The following is a 26144-nucleotide window of genomic DNA, read 5'->3' as shown; positions in this document are numbered from 1 at the left end:
TGTTCCTAAACCCCAAGGAAACCTCTGGCGCGCAGAGGACGCGCCGCGGAGAGGGCCCGGGGCCCGCGGCGCGGCCTGCGGAAGGCGCAGGACCCGAGCGGGTGAAGGGTGGCCGCGTGGCGCCCGGCGCAGGCTCGGGTGGGCCGGCAGTCCCCCCGGCGCGGGCGCGGGCGGGGGCGGAACCGGGCCGCCGCGGGGTCCGCCGGCCGGCAGGGGGCGCGCGCGCCCCGGGCCCCGCGCCGCCCGCTCGGTCGCGCGCTCGCTTGCCGCCCGGCAGCACATGTGTTTCTGTTTTGTGTTGTAGCATTTGTTCTGGAAGCTCGTATTTACATTTTAAGTGTATCTGGTGAGTGGGCTGGAGCCCTGATCTGGGCCGGGGGGGAAAAAAAAGCCCTCCGGTACGTCTTTTAGTTGCTCCTCTTCCGTTTTCTCTCCGGTTTCTCATCACTCCAACCAGGTAGGGACTGAAAATCAAAATCGACAACGTTCAGTTTGCGGGATCTGGGAAAGTTTTCCCCCCTCCCTTCCCCCCCCCCTTTTTTTTTTAAAGGAGAAAAGGTAAAAAAAAAAAAAACAACCCTGAGAAGGGGGGTTGGGGGATTGAATGAATAAAAAGGGAAGGAAGGCGGATCCACGTGGTTTAATCGGAGACAGACAGAGATCCCATTGTTCAAAATCAATAAAAAAAAAAAAAAAAAAGCAGACAGGGCGAAAGCGCAGGGACGCTGGGGGAAAGTAGCGGCGGAGCGGGGCACTTTGCAGCCGGGATCGGAGGGACCGGCTGGGCCGCACGGTCGGGGAGGGGCCGGGAGAGTTGAGCACCATTAAAGTTTTTATTTTTCGTGTCTGTGCGAGCAGGTGTTTGGGGCTGGGGGCCGGCTTTATTCGCCCCCCTCTCGCCGGGGGCAGCCCACCCCGAGGGATTAGGCTAATTAGAGCCAGAGGTCGGAACCCCCGGGCTGGCGCGGAATTGGGGGCTCGGGCGGGGGAGGGGGACGGCAGAGAGAATTGCATTTAATTGAGTGGGCTTGGGGAGGGGGGGCGCGGAGACAAAAGCAGCAGGTGGGGCGGCCAGGGAGGGGGGGGGGAGCGCTTTCAAAGGGGGATCTTTGAAGTATCCCGGAGCCTTCTCTAATTAGAACGTAGAGGATCGGAGGCTGCTTTTTCTTTCCCTTTACTTTTTCGGGGACCAGGCTGCAATTGTGATGCGTTTGTAGGCAAACCTAACTTGAGGATGGGCCGGGGGGGGGGGGGGGTCTCCATTTTTTTTCTTTCCCTACGCGGATTGCAGTCGGAGACCTGGGCTCCCGTGCGGGATTCCCCGGAGGAGGCGCGCCGGGGCCCGGGAGGGGCGCGATTTCCTCCCGGCTCGCCCCCTCTCCGCCCACCCCGCGGCCGCCACTTTGGGGAGGGCAGGGGAGGAAGTGGAGGCCGGTGGCTCGGCTGCGCTCCCCTCCCCCCGCGCAGTTTATAACCCGTCCATTGTGCGCCGCTGCCCCGTGTCTCCTCCAGCGCGACCATGCCCAGGAAGAAGGCGGCGGCGGCGGCGGCCTGGGAGGAGCCGAGCTCGGGCAACGGCACGGCCCGCGCCGGGCCCAGGAAGCGCGGCGGCCCGGCCGGCAGGAAGCGCGAGCGGCCCGAGCGCTGCAGCAGCAGCAGCGGCGGCGGCAGCAGCGGCGACGAGGACGGCCTGGAGCTCGACGGGGCCCCCGGCGGGGGCAAGCGCGCGGCGCGGCCGGCGGCGGCCAAGGCGGGCGGCGCGGCCGTGATCATCACCGAGCCCGAGCACACCAAGGAGCGCGTCGTGAGTGCGGGGCCGGGGGGCCCGGGGGGCCGCGGCGCGTCACTGCGCGTCCTGGCCGGGGGCGGCGGGGCCGGCGCAGGCCGCGGGCTGAATCATCGCCGCCGCCGCCGCCGCCGCACAACAAAAGGGCGCGGGCCGGGGGCGGGCGCGGGCCGCGGCCTAGCCGACCCCGCCGCCCCCGCCCGCGCGGCAGTTGGCCGTTGGGGCGCGCGCCCCCGGGCCCCCGCCGGGGGAGGGGCGGCCGGAGCCCGCGCCCGCCCGCCCGCGCGAGGGGGTCATGGCCCCGCCCCCGGCGCCGCGCGAGCCGACTCCCTCCGCCTCCCCTCCCCCTCCCGCCCCGGGAAGGGAGACTTTTGCAAGTTGTCTCGGGCCGGAGGAGGGGACGTGCGCGCGCGCCGGGTGCGGCCCGCGACGCGGCGGGCCCTCGCCGCTCCCAGCCCCCTCTCCCCCCACCGCGGCTGCCGCTCGGCCAGGGCGCCGCCGCGGGAGGGGGCCGCCGGGGCGCTGCGGGGAGCGGCGGTTTGCGCCGGGGCTTTGAGGTTCCCGCCGCCTCGGCTCCGGCGCTCCGGGGGGGCGGGGCCTGGCGGCCGCCGCGCATGCCTCGTGCGGCCCTGCGCCGTCTCGCGCCGCCGGGGAGGCGGGGGCGGTCGGCGCCGGGGCGGGGTGCGAGGGCGCATGCTCGGGAGAGCCCCCCCCAGCCCCCGCCGTCGGGGTCGGGAAGCCCCCGGGGCTGAGAGGTGTTTGGGCTTTGTTCGCCACTCGTAGTCCGAGGGCGCGGGGGCTCCGGGTGGCGCTCCCCCTTCCCCCGGGAGGAAGCATCTCCAGTGCCCTGAGCGGGGCTGAATTCGCTGGTTAGCGTGGGGCCTGTAAGATCTTAGTTGAGGTCGTGACCAACTCAACTCCTATGCCTGCAAGACCCTGCGGAGCCGGAGATCTCAGCCCGGGGCCTGCGATCCTCGAAACCCACAGGCTTCTTGTGGGACGTGTGTTTGGGAGAGTCTCAGAGCTGACACCGGATTTCAGATAACCTCCAAAGAGTCAGAACTTCCGCTTAGGGTGTAGACGCTCTGGAGAGGCCTTTCGATGTCCCCAAAGGGCATGTAAGGGTTAACAGTACCAGAGTGCTTTCCCCCAAAGGCGCTCAGTGTTTAAACGGTTAAAAAATGATGCATTTCTTCATCCACTTAACTGATGAGGAAACTGGGGCGCAGAGTTTCAAAGAGCCTCTCCCAGCATCACACGGAGGTGGATTTCCACATGGGCTCCGGTGTTTTCTGATGGCATCCTTAACCCCTGTGCAAAGGGGTCCCGTGAAAATGTTTTATGACTGCCCTCTCATTGAAAGGGTCAGCCCTTCAGATGGTAGGGGAGAGCCCGTGTCAGTGGAATGTCTCACCTGGCGTCTGGGACCGGGACGGTGCCAGGAACTAGCCACAGCATTGAGAAACTGGGGCGCAGGAACGGCTTTCCCTTGACAGATCTCATTCTCTGTGTGGGACTGTAGCCATTGGCCGCTCCAGTCCTGGTGTATGAGGAGGAGACTGAACAAAAAGGCCAGCTGAGCTCTGCCTCTGCTGCGTTCTCTGTGCCTGAGTTCCTTCAGCTGCAGGGCTCCACTCCGCCTGACTGAGCGCGAGCTTTCTGGTCCTGAAGGAAGAGATTCTGACCCCAACACCAAGGTTTGCCCAAGAGTGTGGTCCCAGAGGCTCAGTCCTCAGAGGACCTGGCTCAGTCGGTCAAGGGTCTGACTTCCCCTCAGGTTGTGATCTCTCAGTTCATGAGTTTGAGCCTCGTGTGGGGCTCCGGCTGGGCTGACAGCTCGGAGCCTGGAGCCTGCTTCGTATTCTGTGTCTCCCGCTCTGTCTCTCTCTTTCTCAAAAATCAATAAACATTAAACAAACAGAAAAAGAGTGTAGTTCCAGGGAGAGTGTGTGCAAGGCACACATGACTCTCCACCAGCACTGTGCGTGGCTGGCTTGTCTGGTGGGAACGGCACTTTCTCAGTCTCACTGAGCGACTCCTTTGATCCCTGGGGGTAGACAGACCGGGCAGTCCCCCGCAGCTTGCATTTGCTTTGTATTTACATCTCTAGGATCTTTCAAATTCTTGGTTCTTCTGTACATACAGATCTACGCGTACCTTCCCCCATCCCCTTAAAAAACAAGGGGCCTGTTAAGCATTAGAGCAGTTTCCTTTGGGCCAGTCCGCACCCTCCTAGGCTCAGCGCGTCTAGGATACTGAGGGTTCAGATGCCTCATGGAAAGTGAGTACGCCGAGGTTTAAGTTCTTGTTAGCATCTTTTGGGTTGGGTCCGGAGTCCAGGCCAGGCCCTGGTGGGTCTCCTGCTTGGCCCCAGGTTCCTGGGTTCCAGGGGAAGCATAAGGTCGCCTTCTGCTAAGCTGTCCCGCCCCAGGCTGCCAGCAGCCCCTAGCTTGTTTCAGAGAAGGTTTTCAACCGCTGTTGAGGGCTTCCTGAAGGAGGTGTGTGTGAGAGCAGCTGCCAGGAGTGGTCTGGAACCGTAAGCTGCATAAGTTGGACTCCTGAAAGGTGAACCCAGATGCTTGTGTGGTCGAGGGGCAAGGTTGCCGTGAGTAAGTAAAGGTGTTGTGTTTTTGTAAAACATCTCATAGGATTTCAGTGTCAGGAGATGCTCTCTTCGGGGTTTGTGTGCAGTGCTGTGAGGTGAGCGTTTTACGATGGTCTAGGGTCGATGGCTTGTGAGCTCCACAAGCCCGTAGGTGACTCAAACAGCCTTGGCAGAATCCTGGAAAACAAGTGAGTGTCCCAAGCCGTCCGGGTCTTTGTAGTTCCTTCAGTGTTGGTTTGCTAAGGTTTTGTAGACCCTGAGACAGGTCTGCTCCATCTGAAAGGGCCTGATAAATACGACTGAAAAGCGAGCTTGAAGTCTGTTTCAGTTGACAGCCCGTTAGGAAATTTGTCATTGCTGCCATTTCTCTGAACCATCTTCTCTCTGCCAAGGGTAGCGCTTTTTTAGAAGGATGTATGTGAAAAGGTTGACTCTCAGCCTCATGAACATGCTCCCTGCACTTGGGCAGTAATTCAAAAATCGCTTTGAACCGGAAACCCCATTTTGTTGATCAGAGAAACTGTGCGTTTTGCTGCCATGGCCATTCATCTCGGCCCAGCTTATGGGAGGCAGCAAGGTGAAGTGAAATTCACTCATCCTGTTGGGGAGACTGTTTGACCGGCTTCATAGCCACCTGGCCTTTAGACGCAAAAAGCAATCTCTTGGCCCATCAGGGAGGGTTGGATCATACCTTGCAGGGTCACCTAGCCTCCGGCTCGCAGCCCTGACAGCCATGGGGGGGTCCTCTGGCTGGGAGCCAGCAGGCTTTGGGGTCTTTCCTACCTGATGGCCTGGCTCAGGTCTGTGACCAGGAGGGACATGGGCTGTGATCTAAAGGGCGTTAGGAGTTGTCATTTTAATTTTTTATTTCTTGGAAGGTAAAGGGGAGAATTAAATTATGGAAAAAGTTGGCCGCGGATGGCAAACAACTGTGTGGATAATAGCAGTGAAATCAAGTCTGTTACTTTGACCTCATGTGTGAGGACGTAAGGCCCGTGATGTAAAAACCTGAGTAAGATGGCAGTCTCTCTGTAGGAATCAGACCACAGAGACTGGAGTAGACTCCACTGACCGAGGCTTTGCACACACCTCGTATCGGGAAGGTGGGAGTTTTGTGTGAGCACGTAGCTGGCTTGGTGAGCCAGTATCCATGGGCACTTGCTCATCCGTGCAGTTGCTGGCAGGTGCGGGTCACAGAGGAAACCCGTCCCTTCCCCCGGCCAGGGCAGAAGGTCCAGCCATCTGATGGAGTGGCAGAGGTCCGCAGGGGCCACCTGCGAGCTATTGCTCTAGCAAATGCCTCTCGATGTCACGGGTTGATGGTCACATTGCCCCCCCCCCCCCCCCCCCCCCCCCGGGGCTCCTCTGCCCGCCTGGCCCGGCAGCTCGTCCCACCGTGCTTTAGTGCCCTCCTTGGTCTCTGCTCCCCTCTCCACGCACACCTGAGAAGTGGTGGGGAGCTGGCCGGTGACCTGGGCAGAGACCCAGGGCCGCCCCTTCCTTGGGGAGCTTGACGAAACCCACTGGCTGCTGCTCATCCTCTGCTGTTGTAGATCTGTAGAATGTTCCAGCCAGGCCCGCCAGCTAAACAAAGAAGGGGAGATAACCAAGGGAAACTAGGCTCCCATTCAAGTAATCCGAGTCTGTGGGTGCCGTGGGGTGGGACTGCCCTGCGATTAAGGTCGTTCTCTAAATAATTTAAGCCTGGTGAAGCCTTTCTCCATTCATGGCTGTTTGGCTCCCCTTCGCGTGCTTTCTCTGCCCGCAGGACATGTCCTGTAGACGGGCTGGCTTTCTCCAGCCCCGTAAACGTGGGTGAGCATGGTGGGGTCTGTTCTGTGGCGTGTCCGAGGCCTCGGGTTTGGGTCACGCTGAGTCCCCGCGAAGGTGTGTTCCTCTTAAAAACGCATGCATCGTGTGGCCAAATGTCCCGCCAGGGCCACCACCGCCTAGACGTTATGATGACTGGAACCGGGTGGCTTTTTTTCATCAGGCCTTCCACGAACAGCTCTGTAAATAGGAAGAAACTGTTCTCTTCAGTGTTCTGGGCTTGGTGCGGTAGGGGATGAGAGGGACGTCCCCTTCCCCGGCCCGTAAGGAACCGACCAGCGCGTGGTTCAGAAGTGAGTCTTTACCTGACTGCTGTTTGAAAACGTGCGGCAGACTGCTGAGGATATTCTAACGAGGGCCACCCCAAACTGGATAGTGGCCTTTTAAAGCAGTGCGTATTCCCATCGACGGCCCAAGGGCCGCACACGCTCTGTGTTGGGCAGCTGAGGGTCTGGACCGGAGTATCAGGGTCTGGAACCCTCCCTGTCCCACTCGCTGCCGCTCCCCAGGCTCCCAGGCCAGCAGTGGGGACAAACCCAGCCCCATCGAAGCCAGGTTCTCCCATGTCACACGGTGCTCTGATGATTTCCCCACAGAAAGGCGCCTGGCACCGCGGGGCAGCACCCGGAGGGAGGGTCCGACATCACCGGTGACTCGGGGCTCCCAAGGCTTGGAGTCACGTGCAACACCGTGTTGGCCGTGGGCAAAGCAGACCTAGCCCCAAGGTCATCCATTGTAATTCTTCCTGTGTGCCACTGTAGGCCTCCCGCGAATACCCGTATAGGCAGTTGGCAGGGTGGAGGGGAATGCCATTTGGTTGATTTTTTTTTTTTTTTTTTAATGTTTTTTTACGTTTTTTTGCGAAAGATCGTTCTCAAGAGAAATCAAAGGGTAACAGTGAGCCTGGGCATAAGGAACGAGCTGCCGTGGGCAGGTTTGGGGTTATGCACACTGATGAGGCAGTGACCACCTCAAGCCACCGTTCGCTGTGCGAGCTGCGGGGGGGGGGGGGCGGCGGGGGGGGGGGCGTGCGAATAACGAATTCCTATTTTTTTCTTTTGTTTCTGGCTGTCGTTGGACAGACTTAGAAAGCTAGAAGCCACGTTGCAAGCTAATACTTTTTCTCTCTCCCTGTCTCTGTAGAAACTCGAAGGGTCTAAGTGCAAAGGGCAGCTTTTGATTTTTGGGGCAACCAACTGGGACTTGATTGGTCGAAAAGAAGTGCCTAAGCAACAAGGTAGGAGGCGTGGTTTCCGAGTTCTCCCGCGTGATTCTGTGATTCTGGGTGATTCTGGCGGGCGTCTGCCAGGTGGGTCTCCTTTTCATTTACAGAAGCGATCAGAGAGACCAAGCAACCTGCCCGAGGCCACAGAACCCCCCCTGGGGGCTCCCAGAGAACCCTGGTCTCCCGCTTCGCAATTCTGTGCTAACAAACCCGATTGCATTTAGGATTAAACGGGAAGATTATAAATAGCCACCAATAACAGTGACCCCTTCTTTCCATTCTCCTTCTCACGTCAGTTATTTTCATGAAAACAGAGAGGCTGGTCAGACATCCAAGACATTTGTCACGTACCGCATGTCAGACTCCTTAGATGTTACAGAACTGAGTTCAGTTCTTTGTTAGCCATCAAATTATTGCAGGAACTGGTCGGACAGAGCAAGTGACAGTGTGTGGAGTGGAGGGAGCAGAGGAGTCCCAAGAAAGCAGCTTTTGGTCCCCAGTGGCTTTTAGTGAGTTGGTATCTTTCCTCAGGCAGCTACTGGCCCGTCGTGAAGCTGGCACATCGCCACATTTTATGGCTTCTTGATTTCATTTGGAAAGATTCCCAAAGTGCTTCCCAGCATCGCCCAGTGAACAAATATTTGCACACTGACACTCCCTGGTGCCTCAGGACGGCCAGAGAAGGTCGTCTTATTCCGTGAAAACGGCAGGGGTTCCCAACGGGCAGGGCCCGCCTCCACCCCGCGGCTGGGGGGCCAGGAAGCCCCTCCTGAGGGGTAGCTGATGCCTCTGCAGCCCTGCCAGTGGGCCACGTCCCTTCGCAGTGCTCTTCCGGCCGGTGGCCCGCTCACGGTTCCACATCAGGCCCAGGGAGGGGAAGTAGCCGCCGGAGGAGAGCAGAGCTTGGGCTGTCGTGTGGGGCGGGATTGCCGGGCCCGGCTCGACTCCCCGCACCCCTGTGAGGCAGAGAAGGTAGGGAAACCAGCCTGTGGTTGGAGATCCGCTTTCACGGCCTGGTTCAAGGCACTCTGGGCCTGTTTTTAGGCGTGCCTTTGTGTCCTTTCCCTTTCCGGCTTTTGCTTCCCTGATCCGTCTCCCTTAAAATGGAGTTTTATGTAATTAGATTGACCAGTGTCGGACCTTTGTAAGTATCTTAAAATACCTCTTGGCCCTCCGTGACCTTGCCGGGGCACTAAATGCAAGGGCAGGGCGTTTGTTTTACCACTGGTGCAAAAGCCGGAGGAAGGAGGGCCTCCCTTCTGTGTCTCCTGGCCTCCTCGGAAGGCGAGCTCGCCAACCCCCGTGTGCAGGCTGCCCAGATCCCGTTGGATCGGCACGACGCCCACTTCATTTACAGATTGACACGGCGACTTGTGCTCCCTCTCCTGACCGCCAGCCTGGCCGAAGAGCCGGGACTGCGGCGGGCCACTGACTGTGGCTTGGATCGCCCTCCCAGGCTTCTCCGGAGGCTGGGCCCCCGGCGTCTTGGGCACAGGTTGCCCCGCAGCTGCCGTAGGGAAGATGCTTTGGCGAACCCGAGCCATCTGGCTGCCTGTGAGGCAGGTCCACTCAGCGACGCCGGGGCAGCTGCCGCACCGCTCACCTCCGCGGTGTCCCCGCGCGCTGTGTCTTGTTCCCAGAGGTGACACACGTCAGTCGTGCCCCCAATTCATTTTGCCTTCACGATAGACAGACTTGAACATAACCCGCGAAGGCTGTCATTTTCGGTCTGCTCTGTCGCAGGGAATTGTTGGGTTTTCTTCCCCCTTTGAGTAGCAGGAGTGTCTCAGGGCGGAGAAGCTCAGGGACTTTGCTGTGTGCCTTTATGACCCCAGGGCCCGCTGCCTGATGGGGGAGGGACTTCAGCGTCCCTTTGCCTGGGCGGCCTCTGCAACTCGTGAGGATACGCTTGGCGCCCTCTGCTGGTGGGGCACGGGCAGCGTAGGTTCGCAGATGCTTTTCCTCCGGTGCCTGATAACTGATCAGCCTCCTAATCAGCTCGGACATCGAGATGAGTGTGACGGTTGACGTGGCAGCGGCTAGCGTTTCATAATGGCCCCCACGGGCCTAGAAACATGTTCATGTCTCTGTCCTTGAGAACCCCAAATTAAAAATACTAAGCACAAAATTGGCCACACCCTGTCTGTCAAAAGGGAAAAGAGAGGGTTTTGAAGGAGGCAGCTGTTTTCTCCTGCCCACACACCCTCCAGTGTTCCTGGGTGCTCCCTGGGTGCCAGGCACTGGTGAAGCCCTCAGGTTACTAGGACCGTGGAAGGCACGTGAGTTCAGTAAGCTGAGTGCTGCGATCACGGGGAACCACAAACTGTAGGGGGATGTGGTCAGGGAGGGCTTCCCAGAGGAGAGGGTGCTTGATATGAGGTTTTAAAGAACAAGTGGGGGGAGGGGAGGGCGCCTGGGTGGCTCAGTTGGTGAACGTCTGACTTTGGCTCAAGTCATGATCTGGTGATTTGTGAGTTTGAGCCCCGCATCGGGCTCTGTGCTGGCAGCTTGGAGCCTGGAGCCCGCTTCAGATTCTGTGTCTCCCGCTCTCTGCCCCTCCCCCACTCACACTCTGTCTCTGTCTCTCTCAAAAATAAATAAGCATTAAAATTTTTTTTTTATTTTAAATAAAAAAAAAAAATAAAGAACAAGCAGGGGACAGGGAAGGGCATTCTGTGGGAGGGAGTACACGGCAAAGGCAGGGGGCCATGACCTGGCCACTGCGGTGGGACCCCTGAGGCAGGAAGCCACGTAGGGGGAGGGGTGTCAGCCGTTCCCCCTGCACAGAGCCTGGTAGGTGTGCGAGGAGGGCAGGTTGTTCTGGGGAGGATGGGGACACTCAGACCCCAAAAGGAGCCTCTGGCTGCAGGCGGGGAGGCCGAGGTGGAGAGCAGACGAGGGAGGGTGACGCTGGGGATAGGGGGGAGGAGACCGGGGGTCCACCGCCAGCTTTCCTGGGTTGGGCTCCCAACAGGAGGGAGAGCACCGTGCCTTTCTGGCCAGTTGCACGTGGACGTGCTCGGTAGCCGGTGCGCGAGGGTCTGAGGTCCCTGTGGTTTGGGGGCCCAGACGCAGGTGGAGCAGCACCCGTTCTGGCGCCGGTTGGAGTTGCAAACTTTCTCCTTGAGCGGCCTCCCGGCGCCGGGGGGGGGGGGGGGGGGGATGCCGCGCCCCCAGGGTTCTGTGTCCCAGGAGACCGAGCCCTCGGTGGCTGGCGACGTGTCTCGGGGTGCTTTCCGCCAGCCAGTCCCCGCAGGCGTCTGATTTGCCTTCCTCCCTTTGCAGCTGCCTACCGCAATCTCGGTCAGAATTTGTGGGGGCCCCATAGATACGGCTGCCTGTCGGGGGTCCGGGTGCGGACTGTGGTGTCGGGTTCGTGTGCTGCCCATAGTCTCCTCATCACCACGGAAGGGACGCTGTGGAGCTGGGGTAAGTCCGGGCAGGGGCGGGGGCGGGTCAGGGTGGCTCATGGAGGCGGCCCCCCACGGGGCTGACTTCCTCCCCCTCCGTCTGGTCCGCCTGGAAGGGTGGCCTTCTTGCAGCCGCATTTGCTCCCGTCTGATTTCCAGCCGGTCCCTCCTGTTTCCCGCCAGTGAGTGCAGCCCCTTCCTCCACTGCCCTGTCATGCGCTTGTACACGGCCACCTAATTCTCTGAATCCTCTTTTTTAAGCAACCTTTTCCTGAACGTTCTGGCTGAATCTGGATCTTTCTGATCTTGAGGCACCTAGAATTGAATTCCTATTTTAGGCACGTCGTCCCCTGGGCAGACAGCCCCCCCTCCCCCCCCTTGCTTTGTGGCTCAGTGTTGACGTAAGACCTGTGTTCTTGCCACTTGAAATGCCATGGGCCGCGTCACGGCATCGGCCACTGTGTCCCTGCAGTCCTGTGCCTCTGTTTCCGGGGATCACAGGCCCACAGGCTGGGTTGCTCGGTGCCTGTTTCTTACTGGATTTCCCGACAGCTGAGCGTGCTTTTTCTCAGCCGGGCCGATTTCCGGCTGCTGGACCCCCTCGTGTGCGCCCCTCGGCGGTGGTGTCCTTGCCGTCCTCCGGTGTCCCCTCGGGAAGGCTTCCACGCGCTGCCGCCCCTTTCCTCTTCCAGATTGTTGATCCAGGTACCAACTAAGGCTCAGTTTAGCCCCACGCCCTGTGGTAGTTCCTGGAGTCTTCTTCCAGCTGGGTGTGTTGGCAGTGGTCCCCACCCTTTGTTTCTGGTCCTTTGGCTAGCTTTTAGTCCATATGACTCCTTTTTTATTTCGGTCTGTTTGAACGATTTTTTGCAATTTCATGAGCTGCTGTACCAAAGTCCAAATATATTAACATCTGTTGTCTTCGCTGCACTCTGCTAATTTTGTGATTCTGTTGGGGAAAAAAAAAAACCAGCTAACAAGGGTGTCTGGCCCAAATTTAAACTTTAGTCTCTGGATGCCGTGCTGACACGGCCGAGGTTTTCATTTTCTCCGACTGGCACAGCGGCGTGTCCTCCCCACCCCCCCACCCCACCCCCCCCCCGAGGACCCCTCCTGCCTGGTGTTCTGACACCGAAACACAGCGGTCTGTCAGAGTTCCAAACTTGAAATAGCGGATTTCTGATCTCTTCACCGAATTTCACTTACATGGTGCTTCTAAAACTGTCCCCTGTGCTGACCCTGCGGGCGGGGCATGATGCTGGAGGCTGGCCACTTAACTTGGCCCCAGAGCAAGGACCCGTGTCCCGGTGAGCGGACTTGGTTGCCGCCGGGGGGGGGGGGGGGGCACCCGGTTCCGCAGTCAGCCACAGCCAAAGGCACGGGGCGTTGTCCAGTGTCTGTAAGCGTCAGGGCTCAGCCCGTCGTTCTCGAGGGGTCCACGCCTGCCAGCCCCCCAAGCGTCTCGGGTGGCCGAGAAGCCGCACCCAGCACCCGTGCTGGGTAGAGTGCCCTTCCCGGTGAACTTGGCCTGTTCCCGGTAGAAGCGTCTGCCGCTCCTGCTGGGGGGTGGGGGGGGGGGTGCTGGGATCTGTGCGGGTTTGAGGGTGGAGTTTCTCATAGCCGGCCATTAACTTCCTTCTCAGGCCCTTAGGAGGCTTGGGCCTCACCTTCGTGGCTCTGCTCTCCGTGTTTCCTGTGACAGAGGTCACGTTCGTCGTCAGGGAGGGTGTGAACTGCCCCTCCCTCCCAGTGCCCTGACTCTGGCCCCGTAAAATCTCCCCGATACGTGGCTCCCACCGTATGGCTCTCTTGGCCAGGGGGACGACCCGTGAGGGGCCCGCAGAGTTGTTTGATTTGGAAGCTGTCGTAGCCCGTGTTGGAAACGAGGGCAGGTGTAGGGGCCGGAGCCGAAGAGCTTTGGAGCCGAAGAGCCTTGCCAGGGGCTGGTGTCTTGTGGAAGGTTCTGGCAGGGTCCGGCCCCCTCGGCCCTGCCTCCCCGCTGGTTCACAGCCTGCGGGGCTCCAGAGGCAGAGGCAGCCCCGTTGGCAGGAGGGGCTTGTGGTCCGCACGGTCCTGTCCTTTGTCCGAAACCGAGGTTCCCGCGGCTCCACGGCTAAGGGCCCTGCGGAGGGCGGTCCGTACGAGGTGGGCTTGGCGCTGTTCGGTGGCCATCGTTTCCAGGGCAGATAAAAGGAGAGAAACGGCGGGCAGAAATGCTCCAAATGGCCCATGGAAGATGCCCAGGGCACTGAGGTAATTAAACTCTTGTGAGGCAGGTGTCGAAAATGGTTCCTCTTAAAATCCATCTCGGAGAGAAGGGGACGAGGGAATTGTTGTCTGGCAGGTGGAGCGAGGACTGAGTTTCCGTGAGCTCATCTGCTTGTGTTGGACGCCCAGGGCGAACCGAGCAGCAGAGCCTCAGAAAGTGCTTCGGGGCGGGGGGGGGGGGGGGGGCAGCTGCCGTCACAGAAAAGGGGGTCAGAGAAGGTGAAGTAGATGGCAGCGGGCCGAGGAGAGGTCCCTGGGGAAGGCACCGTGGCTCTTCCCCTGGTCACCCGACCCCATCCGAGCGGGTCTCGAAAGGCCGGCCGTTGACAGAGGAGCCGGACCCGGACCTTTCCTCCGCCTCGATCTCCGCCACTGAGTGGAGGGCACCTTCTAGGGGACCCACACGTGCCTGCCCCTTCCGTGACGCTGCTCTGGCCACCCTCTCTTCCCTCTGCGTCTCGCTCTTGATCTGCAGGTCGAAATGAGAAGGGGCAGCTGGGCCACGGTGACACCAAGAGGGTTGAGGCCCCCAAACTCATCGAGGGTCTCAGCCACGAAGTGATTGTGTCTGCGGCATGCGGGCGGAACCACACCCTGGCGTTGACGGGTAAGGAACGGCGGCTCGGGCTCCTTCTACATTTGGCACGAGGCCACAGGATCCACCTTGGGCACGGGGACAGAGCTGCCTCTGTGGCTCTCGGTCAGGATCAGAAAAGTGCCCAGAGTGCCCCAGGGGTGGGCCTCTTGAAGCCGCTGGCCGCCTCAGCTGCCTGCCTGCCTGCCGGCTGGTGTAGGAAGCCCATCCGGGAGGCGGAGGCCGGGGCCGTGCCCTGTGTGCCTCTGCACTCTCATCCCCGGCTGTGCAGGGGTTTTGCTCCGAGCTCGTCCGCTCCACCGCTCAGGACACCGTCTCAGTTGTGCGCTCTTCCTGGCAAAGGAGCTCTTTTTATTGTTTTGGAGCCCTTGGTTCCAAATCCAGTTCAAAACCTTCAGTGTTCTTTGGCCCTTTAGTGATACTGTTCTCTCCTTCCAGAAACAGGCTCCGTGTTTGCATTTGGAGAGAATAAGATGGGGCAGCTAGGCCTCGGCAACCAGACAGATGCTGTTCCAAGCCCGGCACAGGTACCCGCTCCGGTCTTGCGGCCTTTCTCTTTGCTGTTGTGCAGAAATTTCTGGGGTGGGACCAAATACGTCTCCCTGCAGTGTAACTGATGTCTCGTAGAAACCGAGCCTAGAGTCTTTGAGTGGAATGCACACGTTACGGGCTTTAAAGCAGATTTAATATATGCTCACGGTTGAAACACACACCGAGAACGATTTTTCTCTCTCACGGAGAGAGTTTGTTACAGAGGCCTTGTTCTTCAGCCTGTACTATTCCAAAGAAGGTGGGAGATGTTCTAGGGATGGGATTTGTCGGTATCTGCAAAGACTTGTTGAGTTTTGACCTTGTGCGAAGTCCCCTGCCAGGTGCCTAGAACACAGACCGGAGTCCGTCTTTTCTTCCTCAGGAACGGAGGGTTAAGTTGGGGAGGGAGGAATCGCACCTAAAACGTGACTATATGAACATAAAACAGCCAAGTGCTAGTGAGTGTCTGGTTTAATGATGAAGGCAGGGACTCAGATCGCTCGTCTCTTAAAAAGAGACCATGGGCAAACTTAACCTGTGGTTTGAACGATTTGTGGAACGTCTCCGTTTCATCTGCCACCCGCTCCGAGGAGGAACAGTTTCTAAAGGAAGCCAGGACCGACGGGCAGGGCCCAGGGCTCACGCTTCTTGGCGAGGGCTCTCCCTGACTGATGAGTGCAGTAACACAGTTTCCAAGTACTGTCTTAGATGTGTTTCCCGAGCCCACGCTAAGTTCCTCGGGCCTTGGCTGTCTTCGTATTGGCTGTCTTTGAGCCATTTTATGTCTCCTCCACACGGTGGAGACCAGTCAGGCCATTATCCCTGCGGAGGGTGAGGGAAGTGTGAGAAAGTTCCTCTCGAAAGTTGAGGCTGAGCTGCTAGTGAGTAGGTGAGGTCTGGGGGTCACGTGTGGGTAAGTTTCTGTCGCTTTCACCCTCCTGCCCGTGCTGGCCGGCTGAGGAGTGAGTGCGTTGACTGGGCACAGTGTTGGGCATCAGGAGGGATACAGGGATCGGGGCACCATCAACCCTGTCTTGGGATTCAACTCTGCTGGGAAGGTGGGGGTCACAAGGGTGTTTCTTAACCTGCATCCTAAGCTTTCGCCTTCAGAATTGCTGAGTCCATTAAATTTCCTTTGTAATCTAGTAATTGTTTCACACTGACCTACGAGAGGTGGAGGCTTTTTATCAGTCTTTTAAAAAATGTCTGAGAGTCTCCTGTCTTGTCTTTTCAGATAATGTACAACGGCCAGCCAATTACCAAAATGGCCTGTGGGGCTGAATTCAGTATGATAATGGACTGCAAAGGGAACCTCTATTCCTTTGGGTGCCCTGAATATGGCCAGCTGGGTATGGAAACCTTTTTTTTAAAAGCTCTGTAATCTAACTGCGTATCTGGAGCCAGAAGTCGGTGTGGGCCTGCACACACATGTTGGAAATGTGGGTAATTGATCGCAGATAATAGCCTTGATCCATTAAGTGGATCTCCCATTTACTGGGACAGCATGTCCTAACTCACAGGGTTGTGGAGCATCACAGTGGCTTGGCCTTAATGAGTAAGTCAGGCTCAGTCTGACAAAGGATTCTTTTTTCTGATAATGGGAATTCATTTATATGTAAAAGGATTTCAGAGTTGTAAAAAAAAAAAAAAAAAAAAAGCGCCTTCATTCGGTTTCATATTTTAAAGATTTGCCTTTATTGAAAGTGAGAAACTTACACAAGATTAAGTCTGCTCTGCAAACCCTGGTCTGGGCGATTCTTTCAGGTACACACATGAGCCCCATTCCGGGTAAAGTGCCTGGGATCCCTCCTGTTTTCGTCCCTAAACAGAACGTACTCCTCCAGAAACACATTCACTTCTATCTCATTGAGTAGAAAGGGAGAACTCAGAAAGCGGTTCTCAGTAAGTGGAAAATGTCTCTCGATCCTGATTTTACAAGGTCTCCATTTTCTTCTCCCATCTGACACCAAAGTGTTTTTTTTCCTTCTGGCGCCTTCCCACACCCCAGCCCTTTGCGAGTAGGAGGTGAGGAGTGGGCGCCCTCTGCTGGCTCCCTAGCTGCATGCCACCCCGGATCCGCCGCGGCCCCCGGATCTGGGTTGCTGGGTCCCCACGTCATTAAAAGCAGGCAGATGGAAGAAGGTATAAATAGAACAAGGAGCATCTCGCTGGCCTTAGACTTTAGGGAACAGTGACTTTGTGAAACTAAATATACCTCAAGTCAGAAGTGAATAAGAAAGAACAGCCCCTTACGCACATTCAGTGTTGGTTGCCAGGGAGTTGCCAGAGGCTGTTGGAGAAACCGTTTCCATGGCCACAGGCCCCGGTGCCATCCCCAACCCCGGGCAAAACACCGGAAGTGTGGTTCCGTTCGGCTTCCGGAAATGTGTCTGCTCCCCTGCTGCCTCTGGCTGCCCCAGATCTGCAAGCAAGCAGGTGGATTTTCCTTCAGGGAGAGCCACACGATCTCGGTGACCATGATAATGGCTGATCGCTGAGCAGTTGCTGTGGGCAGGCCGCTCTTGGAGCACTTTGTACGGACTCCCCTTTCCCTGGGACATCCTTCAAAAGTAGTTTGAGATACTGGCTTTACGTGTATCTGTGGAATCCGCTATACCTCTCAGCTTTCTTTGAAGCCCGCTTTGAATCTCCTTGTCCAAATCCAGAGAGATCCCTTTTAGAATTAGAACATACGAGTGTAACCTTGGAGAAGTGCATCCCGGCACATCCGCTCACCCCCACCCCCCCCACCCCCCATGACGCGTTTACTGGGTCAGGCAAGGCGAAGACGAGAACGTGCCATTAACTACGTTGTAACATCGTAGTGCTAGATCTAGGTTACTAGTAAGTCATAGAACCTCAAGTCTCAGGTTGTGTGTTGAACTTTTTCTGTCCGTCCCCCCCCCGTCCCTCCCCACCCACCCCGGGGCCAAGTGGGGCACAGACCATACTCAGTAGACCATTCCTTCGAATCGGGAGCTTCTGACTTTGACCACAGCTGACATTAAGGTCTGTGTTACAGCCCCTTCACGTTAGAGCACGAGCAAAGAACTTTTACAAAACAACGTCCTTGTGTGGACAGTGTCCTTAGGTGTTCCCTATTCTGTCCTACCCGTTTTTTTTTTTTAATTTTTTTTTTTAACATTTATTTTTGACACAGAGACAGAGCATGAACGGGGGAGGGCCAGAGAGAGAGGGAGACACAGAATCCGAAACAGGCTCCAGGCTCTGAGCTGTCAGCACAGAGCCCGATGTGTGGCTCGAACCCACGGACTGGGAGATCATGACCTGGGCTGAAATCGGACGCTTAACCGACTGAGCCACCCAGGCGCCCCTCTGTCCTATTCATTTTTAAAAAATAATTGGTTTCAATCTCTTAGAATCGATTTCATGATACTGAGTGGGTTGTGCCCCAGATGGAAAAGCATTACCTTGGTGGGCAGCCTTGTCCCGTGAGGCCCCAGTGCCGGGTTGGGGCGGGGTGCCGTCAACTGCTGCTTGACCCCTGGCTCTGGTCGCCCCAGGACACAACTCGGACGGGAAGTTCATCGCCAGGGCGCAGCGGATAGAATATGACTGTGAGCTGGTGCCCCGGCGGGTGGCCATCTTCATCGAGAAGACGAAAGATGGGCAGATTCTGCCAGTCCCAAACGTGGTTGTACGAGATGTGGCCTGTGGCGCTAACCACACGGTAAGACTTGGGGGTTTCTGGCTTTTCCTCTGCTTCCCGAGCCTCACCTCCGTGGGGAGGCTGTGTGTGTGCTGTGGTGTCCCAGCACTTGGCTTCGGCTGGGACTTCCTTCATCCTGGGAGTCCGAGACCTCCTGCCCTTCTCCCCGGGCTTTGTACCACTCAGGTGGCTCCGGGGTGGATTTTCCTTTTTTCTCTTTTCTCTTTTTTAAATTTTTTTTTTTTTTCAACGTTTATTTTTATTTTTGGGACAGAGAGAGACAGAGCATGAACGGGGGAGGGGCAGAGAGAGAGGGAGACACAGAATCGGAAACAGGCTCCAGGCTCTGAGCCATCAGCCCAGAGCCCGACGCGGGGCTCGAACTCACGGACCGCGAGATCGTGACCTGGCTGAAGTCGGATGCCTAACCGACTGCGCCACCCAGGCGCCCCTCTTTTCTCTTTTTTAAATTTGTTTTGAGAGAGAGAGCATGAGCGGGGAAGGGTCTGAGATGGAGAGAGAGAGAGAGAGAGAGAGAGAGAGAGAGAGAGAGAGAGAATGAATATGAATCCCAAGCAGACTCCGCACTGTCAGCACAGTGGGGCTCGAAGTCATGAACCCTGAGATCACGACCTGAGCCGAAATCGATTCAGACGCCCAGCCGACTGAGCCACCCAGGCACTCACCCCCCCGCCCCCCCACCCCCACGCCACGGGGTGTAGCTCCTCTGTTCATAGTCTCTCCGTAACTTCTGTAGACGTAAAGGACAGATTTTTTGGTTGGACTCATGGTGTCTTTCTGGTTTTGGCCTTTGTCCGACAGCTTCACAGACTTCTTTTTCTGATCCCCCGTATGGAGGGTGTTGAATGGTTTTTAACCGTGAGGGCTGTGTCCTTGCAGATCACTTGGGATAGACGGCGATACAGTTTTTGGATATGCGTCTTTCTGTCTGTACTGCCTTCTCACGGTGGTTTTGCCCAAGGATGCCTGCGAGTCAAAAGTTGGCTCTCTCCTCTGTTGAGAGAGCACTGGGCTGGGAGTCCAGAGACCAAGCTGGTCTCCTGCTGTGTGCGGCTGACTGGCGAGTGACCCTCGGGCACGGCCTCTGGGATGCTTTGTCTGCTGCTCAGTGATGTGGACCGGGAGATTTCGGTCCCCTGGAGTCGAAAATCCGTGGTTCTCTTCTGCCCAGTGTCGTCTGGGGAAGCAAAGGTGGATCCCGTGTTGGCCTCTTCCGTCAGATGGTTTTGATGGGCTGTCCGTTTTGAACGTTGAAGGTGCCGCGAAGGAAGGAAGTTCGGCCTTCAGTCGTTTCAATGAAATTAAGTCCATGTGGTCCTGGCACCAGTGACCACATGGAGACCACCTGCGAACGGGGCGTCCAAACCAGAGTCCCCGCAGGCAGGCCGGCCTTGCCTCTCGGTTTTGTGCGTTCTGTCTCCACCGTGGAAGGAAACAAGCCTGCTCTCTGGAGACCCACCCACCCTTTCGCTTTTGATGAGGCGTGAAGGGGACTTGAGACTTAAAGTAGGAATAATTACGGATGAGAAAAAGAGCAAATGCCCTGTTGCCTCCGCCCCCACCGTGGGGGCAGCTTCAGATTATCCTGCCTTTTATACCACCAGCCGCAGCAACAGGCTCTCTGGAATGGAGTGATGGCCCCCTGGGCCCCTCGGGTGGTTAGGAGGCCCGCTCCGAGCCTGCGTTTTCTCTCCGCCCGCAGCTGGTCCTGGACTCTCAGAAGCGCGTCTTCTCCTGGGGCTTCGGCGGCTACGGCCGGCTGGGCCACGCAGAACAGAAGGACGAGATGGTGCCGCGCCTGGTGAAGCTGTTCGACTTCCCCGGGCGCGGGGCGGCCCAGATCTACGCCGGCTACACCTGCTCCTTTGCCGTCAGCGAAGTGGGTGAGTGACTCCCCCACGCCCCCCCCCCCCCCCCCGCCCTGTTCCCCCATCGGGGCCTCGAGAGGAGAGCATGGAACCAAGTCGCGGCTTTCCGTGGCGTGGCGGGTGGGCAGCCCCGTAGTCCTTGGCACGTTCCCGGGCCGAAACCCCCGCGTTCTTCCAGCCAGAACGCCCCTCTGTTGCCAGCGGCGTGCAGTGTTCTTGCCTTGCTGATGTTGCTGGAGAGGGGAGTTCAGTTCTTGGTATGTGTGCCTCTCCCCAGGCGGTCTGTTCTTCTGGGGGGCCACCAACACGTCCCGTGAATCCACCATGTACCCGAAGGCCGTGCAGGACCTGTGCGGCTGGAGAATCCGGAGCCTGGCTTGTGGGTACGTGGCAGTGTCTCCTGGTGGGCGGGACGTGTGTCCCCTTCCTGTCCCCTTCCTGGGCCCAGAGGACACAGTGGGGAGGGCGCCTCTTCCTTTGAGCCCCCCCCCCCCCCCCGTCCCCCAATCAGGGCATCAGACACACCAGGGTTCGGGGCGGGAGGGGCTGTTTTCAGGCTCCGGGGGTTGGTAGGTCCTAGAACAGAGGCTTTGTCTTGCTGCACCCACAGAAAGTTCCCTCGTAGGGTTTTACTCCTCAGGGGCTTGGTGTGCTTCGCTCGTCTGTGCAGGTTAATGGGATTTTAGCTGGATGTAGTGGTAGGATTTTGGTTACCCCGGCACACGGAGAAGAAACCGTCTTTTAAGCCCGTGCTTTTCGGTTTATTTTGAGGACACCTCAGACGTCGTTGAGTGAGGCAGTGCTTCTTGGTGAGGAGTCCGATTATGTTAATAAGCTGCCGGGTCGTTGGACGGGAGCCCTGTCTCTCGGGGCTATGGCTTTAATCTGCCCGGATGTCTAGCCCCGCCCACGTCAGTTTTTGTGGCGTTCTACCCGCTTTAGAGTCAGCTCTCTGCCCTGATCTGATGACCTCTTTTCCCGGTGTGTTTTCCCCGCCCCAGCCCTCGAACCAGGCCGAGGTGAGGTGGGGGGAAGGCCTGGGGCTCCGGTTCCTGGCACCCTCTCGGGGCTTTGCTCTGGGGCCCGCACGGGACGCTGTGGAGGGCCTAGAAGCCCGTTGGCCCGGCGCGTGTTGCCGGGAAATGAGTACCTCTCGGTGTTTAATGGGGGGACTGGACTCTGATGCTCACGGGCCACACCCTGCTGTTGAGCGGGCAGCCTGCAGGGAGGGTCCGTGGCGGCTGGGGCTGCCGGCCGCGCTGGCGACATCCTCTGCCTTTTCGCAGGAAGAGCAGCATCATCGTGGCCGCCGACGAGAGCACCATCAGCTGGGGCCCGTCGCCGACCTTCGGGGAGCTGGTAAGCGGGGGGATCCGGTCTGGGCTCTCTGGGGCTGCCTCCCGCAAACACGCAAGAGGAAAACGGGCATCTGCGTGAAAGGCCGAGACGCTCCCTAGTCTTTGGTCACGTCGGCTTTCAGAGACCCTTCGGTGCCTCTCAAGTAATTGTGAAAGTCTTTCGCACCCCCGTCGTAAATCTGGAAATAGGGAAGTTTCGGGTCCCATTTCCCCCTCGGTTTTGCAAGCCGGGGTTGCATATGCCGGTGAGGGGGGAGAGGGGTGGTTTCTCTCGTTCCCTCCAGGAGGGTTTAAGTCAGCAGGCTCAGCGGGTCGTTGGGCCCCACGCGGGCGGGGGTGAGCAGGCGTCCTGTCTTCCTGGTTTTCTCCTGCAGCCACGGGGCCAGCCTCGCAGGTCATCTGGGGACGTTCTTCTCTCGCTTTTCCTAAAAAAGTCAAAGTCTGTGTTGCCTGCTTTTAATCTCCGTTGCCTGCCTGATGAGAACTGATAGCCCTCGGTTTCTCACACGTACTTGGCCTTCCCCAACCAACTGTCTGATTCTTAGGTTCTGGTGCCTGATGAGTCTTTAACTTTTAATTTCTTCATCAGGAACAGCTTGGCTGTGGAGCTCGGCTGGCGGTCTGCCCGTTCTAGCTGCGATTTGATCCTCAGCCTGACTCTTTGTTATTTCCTGCGGGGAAGGCGGTCTGTTTCCCTTCCCGCCTCGCTCGTGGGAGGGAGAGGAGGGAAGGCAGGGCTCCTTGGTCCCTAAAGCCGTCTCCGGGGCTCGGTGGCCTGGTCCTCGGTGTTCTGCACCTACTTTGGGTCTGGGGCTCCCTGGGGGCCCATGTGCAGCTGCCCCTCAGAGTCAGCCCCGGGCGGAGCCTCGAAATCAGGACACTGAACCTGGCCCGGGTTTCACGGCTCATTCTTAGAACAGGACAGATGTCTCTAGGGCCTGTCAGAGATGGAACCCGTATACTGATTCAGCCACCAGAGGGGACTGAGGGGGACTTTGGGGCAGCTTCTCGGGGTTGAGAAGGTGGCCTGGCATCTCGGAGGCAAGCCTTCACTGTACGGGAAGGTGTGAGAGGGAGTCTGGTGGCAGAGATGCAGCCGGGAAGGGAGGCCCTTCCTCCCCAGCCCGGTCAGCCTCTCGGTTTGACCTGAGGGGTCTGCTTGGCCCTTAAAGGCCCCCGTGTCCACGCTCTCTGCGTGACGCCCTCTGCGTGGTCCTCAGGCAGAGCCTTCTGTCTCTGGTGTCCTGGAGTCTGGTGGCGGGTGGGGGTGATTCAGTCTCCAGTCTGCGGGGCGAGGGTGGGGACGGCCAGTGTTGTTGTGACCTCATAGCCCGAGGGCCACAGCAGCCGACTCTTCCTGTGCTCGTGACGGTGCTGTCTCCTCAGTGACAACCCCCAGAAGGTGCTCACGATAGCATAAACCCCCAGAGGTTGTCAGGGTCCTCAAGTGGGGAATCAGCCCCCTGTGCACAGCACTCTTGTGGGAAGCTGTCCTCCCCTCGTGTCACGCGTGGCGGGGCTCTGGTGCGGGGTCCCCCAGCAAGGTCGCCGTCGTCCCCTTTGTGGACCGTGCCGCAGCGAGCCCAGTCCTGTGTCTCTCCGCTTTGCCAGGGCTATGGGGACCACAAGCCTAAGTCCTCCACCGCGGCTCAGGAGGTGAAGACGCTGGACGGCATTTTCACGGAGCAGGTGAGCACGCACTCCTGGGCCAGGGGGACGCGAAAGGCGCCCGTGGAGAAAGTGCCGCCAGCTGGCACCCGACTTTCCCGCTCCCGGTCTCGTTAGCCTGGCCGAGGCTTGTCTGATGGCTCCTCGAGCGGCTTTTCTGCTGCTTTGTGCTAGAGGCCAGCAGTAGGAGGCACGGGGGCGTGCCAGCCAGGCTCAGTGGCTGTTCTCGCCCTGAATGACTCTGGCCACAGGCCAGCCCCGGCAGACTTGTTCTGGGGACGAGGGCATCGCTCACGTCTGCTTTGTACCTTCGGCGGAGCCTGCGCCCCATCGGGCCTTAGGGCAGATGGCGGGGCAAGTCCCCTGCTGTTCTGTCCACCGGCCTGCCCGCCCTTGTCTGCCGATACACAGATGGGGCGGGTGCCCTCACACAAGGCGGGATTGTGGTCCAGAGAGGCCCGGGAGCAGGATCCCCGTGTCCCCGCCAGTCTCTGCTGACCGCGTTGAATCCCTGCCTGGTGGCAGGCTGGAAGGCTTTGGTTTTGGCCAGGGCTCTTTAGCAAAGGGCTTTTGTGCGGCCCAGGGTGGCCGGCCCAGCTTACGGACGGCCTGTCGTCCGCTCCCCCCTCCACGACGAGCCGGCGGGCTCCGCTTACACCCCAGCCCCGATCTCTTCCCCCAGGTGGCCATGGGCTACGCCCACTCCCTGGTGATAGCACGAGACGAAAGCGAGGCCGAGAAAGAGAAGATCAAGAAGCTGCCAGAGTACAACCCCCGGACCCTCTGATCGTCCCGGAGCCTTCTGCAGCCCCACACCTCTCGCGGCAGCTGTCGGTTCCACGTGCACTGGGACGGGACGTCGAACAAGGAATTTTCAGAAAGCAAAAGTTGACCGAAGGTGCATTTTTGTTAGACTCCCTGCGGTTCCGTTTTATAAGCGATTCAACGTCAACTACCTTTTCTGTATGCTTTCCAAAGTGGTTTTTTTTTTTTTTTTTTTTCCTTTTCATGTTGAATTAAAATATCTGCTCATAGTTGACTTACCATTCCTACAAAAGAGGCAGAAACTTTGAGCAATCTAGGGGTTTTGTTTTTGTTTTTGTTTTTCTTCCTCCCCTGAATCCACTTCTCAGAACACCCCTTTCCAGCTGTAACTAGCGTTGTGATCCGGGCGGGTGTTCCCTGAGAGGAGTCCCCGTGGACTCAAAGAAACGTCCCTTCTGGGAACCGGCGGCCGCAGCTGGGCATAGACAGTCCTGGTGGCGGATCTCCATCCAGAATCACGGCCGCCCGCTTCGGGAGCATCGGGTCTCTATTCCTGCTTCTTGTAGACCGGCTGAGGCTGGCGTTCTGTTTCTGTCCTTGGCTGCTTGTAAGCCCCATCGCCTTTTGGCTGCAACATTAGTAGAATCTGCCGTTTCCCCCCTGGAGGGGGCTTTGGGGTCTGTGTTTAGCCATTTTTATCTACTTTAGCTGTAAAAGAAGTCCAAATGAAAATCAGGTGATTGTGGACCCAGTGGGGACTTGGGGGGGGGGGGGGGGTGGGCAGACGCGGGGACAACGTCTCTGGTTCAAGGGCGGCTTCCAGGCTCCTTAGACGAGCCGGGGCCGCCTCGCCAGCACTCGCCATTAGAGATTGATCAGCCAGCAGTGAAAAGTGCATTCTGGAGTCCTTGCAAGGAAGGCTCAGCCCTTTGTGTACCAGCCTTTACCACCTTCGTGCTTCTGTCTTTCTCCCCTGCCGGATCCTGCCGGAACGGGCCCCGTTTCTGAGACTCGGGCTCCTGTTCCACTAACCCAGCTCTCTGGTCGCATTGCTTGGCCGTGGTACCAAATAGTTGGGATTCCTGAAGAAGTCCCCCTTCCCCGCGTGTCTGCGCAGACCTGTGACTGCCACCCCCGTTCCCGCCAAGTGCCCTCTGCCCGAGCTCGTCACCGGTGTTGCGCTGCTCTGCGTGAGTTACGAGGTGCCTTTCCCGGAACCCCTCCTCTCACTTGGACCCAGGAGAGGCGACAGCTCTGGCTGGGGCTCTTGTTTTCGAGAGGGTCTGGACTGGTTTGGGTGCTTTAAAATAGATTTTTTAGTTCCGTGGTGCTTCTGGGGGGAGATGGGGGTAGAACTTCAGTGTGAGACTTGGGTGGATGGGGAAAGTTACACATTGGTCTTTTTTTATTCTTTGCTTTGCCGTTGTTACCACTTGTCGGTGTCTCGATGTTAAAATGCCAAAAATGATCTAGTCGTCGTTGCTTTCTTCCCCTGCCCGTCCCCCGTCACGCCTTACGGCGGCCTCTGCCTTTTCCAGGGCGCGTGACAGGCTCTGTCCCGGCCGGTCCCACCGCCTCGCGCGAAGAGACCGGCCTGCATCCTCCTTAGTCTGACTTCACGCTCATCACTGGCGTCCCGTGTCCGTAGTCCAGGGGAGAAGCTTCTGCACCCTTAGAGCTTTTGCCACACCGACCTGATTTGTCCAAATCACCCCAAAAGTACCATCTCTCTCGCTTCCGTGCGTAGAACCCGTCCGTTTTCCTAAACACCAGTCTCCTTCCTGGAGTGGGGCTTAGGCGCCTCGCCCCTGGTACCCGCATACCTGCCCCCCCCCCGGGTCGGGTCGTGCGGTCCCTTTGCAGGAGCCGCCCTTGGCGAGGCAGGGCTCCGATCTTCCAGGGGACTAGTCTGAAACCTGCCACCAGCCTATTTAGGGCCCCCGGCCAGGGACAGAGCAGCCTACACATACCTTCAAGTGGAGACGGCCCCATTCTCTGCCACAATCACTCCTTTGGGCTTAGAATTTTAAAATGAACTTCCTACTGGCGGAAAAAATCATGACAAGTGCGAGGGGGTGGTCCTGCACCCCAAGAGAAAGAGGGGCCCGGTCTGGGCACGGACTCTGCACCAACCCCTCGGGCATCTGACCTGTCTTCCAGCTCAGGAAGGAGCCTTTTGGGAGAAGGGGTTTAGGGCGAAGGGGGAGAACCTGAGAAGAGGTTGTGATTTGGTCGAAGGTGCCTGGTTTAGTGCTGTAATTGTCTTATTTTTTTTTTTATATATATTTCTTGGAGTAAACATTTTAAATAAACGACATCATTGTTTACTCTGTTTTGGCTTTCGTGCTTCTTTTTCGGACACAGCAGCTCCGTTTTTCTCTGCTCCCTGCAGGTGCAGCCCCAAGGCTGAGGCGTGCATGAGAAAGATGGGCTTCAGGGGAGGTCGGGGTCGAAGGGGAGCAGAGCTCCCCACTCTCCCTGGAAACCCGTGCCCTTCAGGGAGGGGTCCGCCCTGCACTTGCCCGACTCAACAATGGCATTTGT

At 58.2% G+C, this 26144-nt stretch overlaps 1 protein-coding gene across 1 annotated transcript; it reads left to right on the top strand.

The window, feature by feature from the left end:
• The first annotated feature begins 288 nt into the window (after positions 1–288).
• Positions 289–25932, top strand: RCC2 (regulator of chromosome condensation 2). The gene is made up of 13 exons (XM_043573886.1): positions 289–457; positions 1513–1804; positions 7365–7458; positions 10732–10875; positions 13600–13731; positions 14158–14246; positions 15485–15599; positions 17775–17941; positions 19644–19824; positions 20087–20192; positions 21096–21168; positions 22779–22856; positions 23518–25932. The coding sequence occupies exons 2-13, from the start codon at positions 1520–1522 to the stop codon at positions 23620–23622; spliced, it is 1569 nt and encodes a 522-aa protein (XP_043429821.1). The 5' UTR covers positions 289–457; positions 1513–1519; the 3' UTR covers positions 23623–25932.
• The last annotated feature ends 212 nt before the right edge of the window (positions 25933–26144 follow it).

This window comes from Prionailurus bengalensis, chromosome C1 (genome assembly GCF_016509475.1).
Source record: "Prionailurus bengalensis isolate Pbe53 chromosome C1, Fcat_Pben_1.1_paternal_pri, whole genome shotgun sequence".
Taxonomy (NCBI): Eukaryota; Metazoa; Chordata; class Mammalia; order Carnivora; family Felidae; genus Prionailurus; species Prionailurus bengalensis.
This window is presented reverse-complemented; position numbering and strand designations above follow the sequence as displayed.